The sequence below is a fragment of the Ipomoea triloba genome, chromosome 1 (assembly GCF_003576645.1).
Source record: "Ipomoea triloba cultivar NCNSP0323 chromosome 1, ASM357664v1".
In the NCBI taxonomy this organism is placed as follows: Eukaryota; Viridiplantae; Streptophyta; class Magnoliopsida; order Solanales; family Convolvulaceae; genus Ipomoea; species Ipomoea triloba.
In genome coordinates, this window is record NC_044916.1 from 30025389 (window position 1) to 30034974 (window position 9586).

General features: G+C 35.1%; 1 protein-coding gene across 1 annotated transcript; it reads right to left on the minus strand.

Moving 5' to 3' along the window:
* Window positions 1-816: 816 nt before the first annotated feature.
* Window positions 817-2892, minus strand: LOC116018132 (anthocyanidin 3-O-glucosyltransferase 2-like). The gene is made up of 2 exons (XM_031258603.1): window positions 1941-2892; window positions 817-1828 (listed from the first exon to the last, which is right to left on the minus strand). Exons 1-2 carry the CDS (start codon window positions 2813-2815, stop codon window positions 1249-1251), a joined length of 1455 nt encoding a protein of 484 aa, XP_031114463.1. The 5' UTR covers window positions 2816-2892; the 3' UTR covers window positions 817-1248.
* Window positions 2893-9586: the final 6694 nt, after the last annotated feature.

Sequence of the window (9586 nt, forward strand, 5' to 3'; positions counted from 1 at the left end):
AAATTCTATTTAAAGTAAAAATAATTTAAATTTAAACTATAAAGTAAAAATAATTTTGAATTTGTATTTAATTTTAGTAAGATTAAATTGGCTGCATATGTTTTTAGAAATGAAATTAGTTTTAACTTTAATTAGTTTACCAAAATCAAAATAATTAAATTGATAATATGTTTTTTAGAAATGAATTAGTTTTAACTTTAATTAGTCTTTTAGAATTGTCCATTTTAATCTTACCTGAAATGGAAAATTTTTGGGTGAAAAATTGAAGGAAAATCTGCCGGTTTTGTTTTTCCGGCAAAAAAGTGCCAGAAAATTCGCCTGAATTTTTTTCCGGCGACTAGTTGACTGAAAAAGGACCATTTTTGCAACAAAAACAATAGTCGTGGACCAATATTGCAAGGTTTGAAAGTCGTGGACTAATCCTGCAAGTGGCACCATAGTCGTGGGACTAAAAGTGCAAAAAACTCAAATATGTGTTATTGTAGATTACTTGGTGTTATAAGAATTGCAAAGCGTGCTAAGACCTTATGATCAATCATTATATCGTGGACCATGGTCCACAGTGCACTGTGAACTCTAGTTCGAAACGACGTCGTTTCGATGTTAGTGGGCACGAACGCGAATGACTCCAGGAAATTCGTTATCTATAATACACATAATTATTATCTAGAGTACACATAATGTTTGCCTACAATACACAGAACGTTTGCCCAGAATACACAGAATATTGACACAAAATACACAGAATTCATCCTCCTAACATTCGAATGTACAAAAACATCACAACCTGTGTTAATAACATGAATACACAGAATATTGACACAAAATACACAGAACTCATCCTGCCTAACATTCGAATGCACAAACACATCACAACATGTGTTACTAACATGAATACATAGAACGGTTGCCTAGAATACACAGAATGATTGTCTAGAATACAAAGAACGATTACGTTGAATACACAGAACTCATTTTGGTACGGGGTGCACAATGGTCTACGATATAAATTGCCTCTTATGATCTAGTGGCACTCGGTTGCAATATGAGAGGAGTGAGTTCGAACCTATTTTGAGGAAGACCACGACCACATGTTTTAGAGGCAGGTAATGAAAGTTGACCGTTCATGTACCTTCATCCAACAATTCCCTAGTCACCAATTAGCCCCTGGAACAGCAATATAAAGATAATATTCTAAAAGCTAAAAAGAAGCATTTTCCATATGTTGAGAAAGAAGTGAACTCTTGATCAACCATTGTGAAGTGTGTTGGTGAATTGAGCTATGAGAGTGGAGATGGAAGATCCATCTTCACAGGCCCTCCGGCTTTCTTCTTGCATCTTCTTCACCTTCTTCCTCACCTCACTCTCCTTCTCCATCACTCCCTTTATCCCTCTCTCTATCCTCGCCGCCGTCACCATTTCGCCGGCACGTCTGCCATTAACGCTTCTCTCGCAGTAGTCCAAGCTTATTTCCACGGCCATCCCCAACTCTCTCACCATCTGGAAAGCGTTCACCTGCTGCTCTGAGTGCACCGGCCAAGTCGCGATCGGCACTCCGCACCATATGCTTTCTAGAATCGAGTTCCATCCGCAGTGTGATACGAAGCCGCCCACGGCTCTGTGTGACAGTATCTCCAGCTGCGGGACCCACCCCGCCACCTTCCCTGTCCCCGCTGTCCGGTGGAGAAATCCGTCCGGTAGGATGTCGTTGTAATCCGAGTATTCTCCCGGAAACTGCGCCTTGTTGTTCTCGCTATCTCGTTGCGGTGGCCGCCGGAGGGACCAGAGGAAGCGATACCGGCTGCGTTCCAGCCCGCGGGCGATTTCTCTGTGAAGTTATGGGTAAATCTATATTTATTAATGAAAAATAAATAGTGTTATAATTATTGCTAATCTACAGAACATATTTAGAACAGATAATAAACACAAATAATTTTAACCTCACTTGATTCTCCGGTAGGCTCCCCTGGCTCCCGAAGCATACGAACACGACGGATTCCGGCGGCTGGTCGTCGAGCCAGCTCATAAGCCAATCCCAGTTTGACGCGCCGGAGAGCGTGCGTGTCTGGTTCACGATGGGTCCCACAGTGTGGAGCGGAGGAAGTACGGTAGTGGTGCTGTTGTAGGCAGTTATGGCGTGGGATTCCAAGCCGGCGAAGCTATTGACTATAATACCCTTTGCTTTTCTGAAGTCACGAGCGAAGACGACAAATCTGCCCAGCCAGGTCTCCTTGTCGACAAGCACCGTCGGCAACACCGAAGCTGGGACTGAGTTATCATAACTCGGAAACGACAACTCGGTCAACGAGTTCGCGAACTCAGTCACGTCTTCCCCCTCCTCGTCCTGAACAATCTGGAAGTGAATCATAAGCCCTAGAAACGCAACTCCCGAGGTGAAGAACACGTAGGCCGGAATCCCGAAATCCCCGGCCACATCCATAAACGGCGTAACTAACATATCAACAACCACCCCGACAATCCCGGGATATTCGGACAAAAAATCTCTGAGGTGATTTCTCTGGCTCTGTACAAGCCTATAGACGAAGTGGCCTCGAGTTCTGGAGCTCCACTCGGGAGAAGGATCAGTGGGTGGGAGGTGGACAAACCGGAGGCGAGTTTCTCCGGCGGAAGCGATGACGGCGTCGACGAAAGTGCCGCTAACGGAATCGATATAATCAGGGAGCTTGATGATAACGACGGTTATATAGAGCTGTTCAGATCGTTTTATGAGGAGCTTAGCGAACTCCAGCATCCCGGCAACATGGCCCATCGCCGGAGAAGGGATTAGGATCAGCTCCGCCGTCGCTCTTGCCATACTATCCGGTGTAGAGATCAGATCTGAGCGTACAGCTCAACGGAATATAATAATATAGGGCAAACCATTCGTGATATGATTCATCTCCACGGTGGAACAAATCACAGATATAATATATAATAAAATATAGTTTTTTTTTTTTTAGGACTATTGACTCGGTTACAATGTAGTATCTTTTCATAAACTATATTTAATAAAATTTAGTGTTAATATATTAAAGTATTGATAGTAATCAGAAGGGCATTATGTGAATATAATGGCGGAGCAGGGCGGAAATGGAATAGTGTAGGCGGCGAACATGCATCATATCATGCATGTCCATTATGATATTACCATTTTTGTAGTGAATTATGTTTAGATGGTTTGGTCTTAGGTTTTCAAATTTTGTACGTTTACATAGTAATGTCCTAAAGGACGGGTGCTTCTTTGTTTCCTTGAGTTCTTCAACTTTTTTTTTTTTTTCTTTTTTTTTTGTAGTGAATTACAAAAAATGGAAATGAGAGGATAAAACATCCAGTCTCTACAATCAGCAAAGAAACACAAACTTTCCAAGCTATCAAATGGGTTGTCATGTTCGCACATCGTTTTATAAACATAAAGCTAATATTCGAGAATTCCATGGCTAATATCTCAAGAACTAAATCGAAAGAGGAAACATATATTAAAATGTTTTAGACCTTGAATCACGCAGTGCATCAGACTCTACTTGAACTGAGTCTACACTCATTCTCTTCAACCACTTCAAAGCTTCTCTGACAAAAATTGCTTCAGACTGGCTCTGTTGGTATAGCCTTCCCCATCTCTGTTCTTTAGCTGCTACAAATCTCCATTATGAATCTCTCAAGATCAACCCCACACTTGTTGTTCTAGAACCTTTATCATTTGCACACTATGTACAAAAAGGACTTTTAACGTTTACTTTTTAAATCATACGACGTCTGTTAAAATTAGACGTTGTTCAAACAAGCGTTATAAATAAATGATATGATATCAATTAAATAAAAATTGACCCCTAGCCTCTTATATTATTTTTAAATAAATACATACAATGTTAGTTTTTATCAAATAACTGACGTCGTACATTAATTAAATTTAAAAAAATACGAAAAACAAAAGAAAACCAACGTCGTAAAATTTTAATTTTTTAAAATAATAACAATACGACGTTAGTTTTGGAAAAAATTACCTTGTATATCACCTATTTAAAAAAAATAAATTGAGTAGTACATACAACGTCGATTACATATAAATAACCGACATAGTCATATGTATTTTTTTTTGATATATGTAATAACCAACGTTAAAGGTTTATTAAAAAATATTATAAAGTTTCTTTTAAAAAAAAAATTATTTTTGAGACGTATGCTATTTCTGTATAGTGGCTGCATGGACGTTAACCTTGAGCACTCCCTGTGCTGGCTTCTTCCATTGCTGATCGACAGTAGAATTGTTACTTTGGGGGTTAGCGTATTCATGGATCTTATTCCATGCTGCCAAGAAATTCCCAGCTCCAAACCGCTGAAACCCCAAGCGCTGCAATTTGCAGCGTTTGGGGAAAGACAGTCTTTTTCTAAAACACCCCTCCATATAATAAAAAAAAAATTCTGGAAGCCTAGAGAAGCCTTGAGGCTTTCCTTCAATACCCATCCGATGTAGGACATCGAATGGGTATTGAAAACAAAAACAGGGGCATTGAGGCCCTTTTATAGAGCAACCTCAATGCCCTCTTTTGTTTTGTGCCGATGTGGGATGAGTTAAAGCGACGCCTTCTCTTTTTTATTTTTCTTTTGTTTTTTTTTAAAAAATTATTATTATTATTATTATTGTATTGTTTCTATTTATTATTATATTATTTTATTTTATTTTTTTTATTGTTATATCCTTATAGGTCATTTTACATGTTAACCGCTAATCTAAACAGCTAATTTTACCAAACATTTTTTTACAAAACGTTAATGTAATCCGCTAGTCAAATTCGCTAATACAATCCGCTATTTAATAACCGCTAACACAATCAGTTACCGCTAATAACCAAACAAGCCCTCCCCCAAAAAAGGGGAAGTCATTTTCCCCCAAAACATACATAATTTTCTTTAACAAAGGCATCATTTTCCATTGACCTTATTTTCCCCCCTCTTGCCAAACACTGAAAACTCGGAAAACATTTTCCAAAGTCATTTTTCGAGTTTCCAAACGCACCCTAAGAAAACTTCATTAATTATAAAGTGAAATTGTTATGACATAATTTTTATTTTTATTTGCACAAGTGTAAAAGTTCACTGGTCTATTTGACGTTTTTTCCTTAAAATAGTTATTAGATCAGACAATTGGTGCATCGAAGTCATCAACATCGTAATATGATGTTCCAAGACCTTGTTGTCCTCCTTCGCATCGTGACATAGCTTATCTACCATGGCATTTAGCTCGTCAACCCGCCTTTGAATTTTCTTGAGATAGGCATACATCTCGTCATATTCCTCCTGTGTAACATCTTTCCAATCTGCCTCCAATTTAGCACGCCTCTGACTCTCACTCATCTCTTCGTTGGTTGCCATAACCTTACCTGGAAAGAAGTGCAGAATTTTAAATACAATTAATTGATTCAATAGTTCAAAAACTTTCAAATTCGAAGCAAAATATTTTGTGCAGAAGCCTAAGACCTTCCTCAATAGTGTAATATTTTTGAAAAACGAAAAAAAAAACAAAAACAAAATATGAAACTTAAAAAATTAGATAAATAACACAGTCTGCGCAAAGGCGCAGGAGCATATCACTTTATTAATAATGTGGGGCCCTTATTTACTTCAAAAACCTCATATTAATGCAAGGATCTCACTCATTCTCTCACTTCTCCTTCTCTCCTCCACTTTATTCAACTTTTCTTAAAATTTGGTTCAAAAACAATTAATGTGAAGGGCCTAAGAGATTCAATCAAACGTAACCGTACAAATATACAAACACAAATAGTATACCTAAGAGATTCAATCAATCGTAACCGTACAAATATACAAACACGAATAGTAAAATGTATAATCACATAATATAACAGAAAAAATGCAACACAATCTAAATCTGAAATGCACTGATTGCATAAGAGAAATCGAAATGCAGGAATAAAGAATTCAAAATTACAGTAGAGAAATTGAAAAGGATACAACACAATCTACATCCAGAATGCAGGGATTAAGAATTTGAAATTGCAAGAGAAACAAAAAAGAATACAACATAATCTAGATTTGAAATAAAATGTAGGGATTAAGAATTCAAAATTGCAGTATGAACCATCTACATTTAAAATACAATGCAGTGATTACAAATTTGAAATTGCAGTAGAGAAACAGAAAAGAATACAACACAATCTATATCTGAAATACAATGCAGGAATTAAGAATTCGAAATTAAAGGGAATAGAGAAACCAATAACAGAAAAAAAAAAAAAAACACAATCTAGATCTTAAATATAGGGATTAAGAATTCGAAATTGTTGTAGAGAAAGAAGGTTACTTTTGAAATAGAAACACATGCAATACGATAGTGAGATGGTAGAGATTAGCAATGATATATTACTCCAATATATATATATATATATATATATATATATATATATATATATATATAAGTCAATCTATATCTATATTAGAGAATTGAAAAATTAAATGAATAAATCACCATTGTCACTAAAAAAGGTGTGAACCTGAAAAGAAGCTAAAAAAACGTGTGAACCTCAATAGTTTTCTATGATCTTTTATGGTAAAAATTAAAATAAAATAATATTTACTTAATTTGATTTGTTTCTTTTTGACCATTGAAAATGTGAAAGATATTAGTTTTTGTTAGGATTTTATACTTGTACCTCAACTATGTAATTGGCAATATTAGATTAGATTAGTATGTGAGGATTGAAGATGTGTTGAAACAAAACATGCACACCGTATGCATGCATTTTACAAATGGTACGTACTAAGATATCCATCTTAAGGCAATTTACAAAAGTATACAAGTATATTGGATGATTTAATGGTCTAAACTAAGGGACGATCTCTTAACCTCACGGGTGAAAGGTTAAATTGAATTTATATGAAAATATATGAGTATTAAGTAAAGAGTTTGATTGGAAATTGTGTGTATAAAAAACTTGGAAATTCAAGAAACACTCTGAATTCTCTCTCTCTATATATATATATCTCAAGATAATTTGTAGTATTTTTCAGTGTGTACATAACCAGGGAAAAACAAAAGGATTCAAATTCAATAATCCTTGAATTGATTACTTAAAGTTAGAATGTTTTGATGATGAAGATTTGTAAGTGAATTAGGAATGGAAGAATGGTTGAAAGAATATATATATAGCAGATGGAAATAGGTGTTGGTAGGCATTCAGTAGAATTGAATTTGTGAGTTTGTTTTGAGGTGTGGAACTGTACTTGCGGATAGGATCCTGATGAGTGTAATGTTTTGTTAATGGTCACTCCAGTCAATAGAATTTAATTTGGCATTTGTAACTGCATTTTTAAATTGTCAGATGATTTTACACCAGTAGCTTAGCTTCTGGTTGAGCGAGGAGTTGCGGTAAAAGCAGCATCATAGTCCACAACTACAGCTTCCACTAGGAAGGGAAACCAGGCGATCGAGGGCAGTTTTCTCTATCAAAATATAGTCCAGCAAAGGGATATAATCATGTGATGTGGTCACAAAAACTTTCAATACAGCTTCAAGTATAGCAAGTTTCTCTCCATGTACCTTGTCCAAACCATCGTATTCACAATTTTCCGGTTCTCAATCATTGTTGTGTTCAACCACCTAAATAATCAACAGAACAATATAAGAATCCTGGTTCTTATATGTTGAGTTTTGCTCCACTCAACCAGGCTAAAAGTGAGCATGACCAACACTCAGGGACGAATTCTATGTTGGCGTTGCACTTTTCGTCCTTTCGTGCTCACTTTTCGTCCCTGAGTTATACTAAAATTGTAAATTTCGTCCCTAATTTTTATTAGTAAAGGGACAAAAAGTGCAACATCAATGATAACTTAGGGATGACAAGTGAGTACGACCAACACTTAGCGACAAATTCTACAATTACCCTATAACTTAATGACAAAAAATATCATTTTCTGTTTTTTTTTTAAAAAAATTATTTAAAATAATTATCTTTTTAAATTATTTAAAATGATTTTACAAAACTTTTTTAATAATATAAAAACAATTATTTAAAATAATTTTAAAAAAATAAAACAAAACAAAAGTCCGCAGTCCCCAGCTTGGACTGTGACTTTTGTTTTTTGTTTTTTTTTTTTTTTAAAATTATTATTAAAATTATTTATAAAATACAAATTAATTTGACAGTAGGATCAAGTGTGATACAAATTATAAAGTTTTGCACCTAATTTCAATCCAAAGAGTAGTAACCTGTTAAACAAGTCATTTAAGACTCAATTGCATTTTTTTATCGGTTTAGGGGACTTGAATAAAGCTTTTTTTAGTTAGGGGGCTTAATTGCACTATTCATCCGATTTAGGGGTCAATTTGACACTTTTTCCTATATATATACAAGCGTTTTTTTTTTTACTTCATTAAAAAATAAAAATCAAGCTAGAGGACTCTCCCAACGTTGGGCCCAAAACGGGTGTCTATCTCACCCGCCTTCAGGGCCGGCCCTGTCTCATATTACTAATATAATCCAGTTCGCAAACTGAACAGATATCTGAAGTCTGAACATTCCTAAATCTTCGATAAAAAAAAATATAAAATATTAAAGAGATAATTCTATTTACTGTTTAAAAACGGTTACCTCCTTACCATTTCTTGCCAAATACATGTATCTCCTTACCATTGCATACCAAATACATGTATTTTGCAAAGCATATAACGTTTTTTGTGTCTTATACGCATGTCAATTCTGATGTGTCATAACTAAGCTAGTAAGCAACACAGCTCGGTTATGACTTACACAGTTCAGTCAAAGCGGTTACGCGTTACAATGTGTTAATATATTGATTTATTAAAATTTTAAATATTTAGTCCCTACGTATAGTATGTGAAAAAAAATATATTACTCTAAACAATAACTCTAACACAAATTCTTATGAAAATTGAAACTCATGGGAATTTCTTATCAGATCAACGACACAAACTTCATTAAGAACTTAGAAAATCAGAAATACAATCAAGAGGAAATAAATTCCACCAACTCCGGACAGACAAAGAACCACTTGCCCTTGCAAGAACATGAGACACGTGATTTGTTGACCGCTTGACACGGCGAACGGAAACGTTCCTAATGTCTCTAGCAATAAAATGACATTGCTTAACAATAGAACCAATGTATGAAAAGTCAATAGAACGGGAATTAAAAGCAAGACATGAATATAAACAATCAGATTCTAAAATAACATTGTAATGTACAAGATCTTTAATCCAAGTCAACGCCTCCTTGACCGCCAATGATTCTGCAAGAAGAAGATCACGAACGTACCCTTAAATTTCGATACTTTACCATCTGTGTATATTAAATTTCATTGTGAACTTGTTACTTAACAATTTCTTTTTAATTACTATATTGTATACTTACATTACATGGAAAGTTACTACGTAATTAAAGGAAAATGACTATTACTTCAACTTTACAAAACGTAAAAACCATTTTGTTTTCTCTACCAAAAAAAAAGAAAAGAAAAGTAAACAAAATGGTGTTTTCTATTTTCTTGTCCAGTCCCATAAAAATTGACATTTGTTTTTCCAGCCTTTAATTTTCTCACTAAAAGCAACTAT

Bases quoted from the DNA above. Each gene is read 5' to 3' on its own strand.
- LOC116018132 (XM_031258603.1), bottom strand. From the start codon at position 2,815: ATGGCAAGAGCGACGGCGGAGCTGATCCTAATCCCTTCTCCGGCGATG. The intron at 1,829-1,940 runs GTTAAAATTATT...ATAACTTCACAG, and splicing joins CTACCGGAGAATCAAGTGAG to AGAAATCGCCCGCGGGCTGG.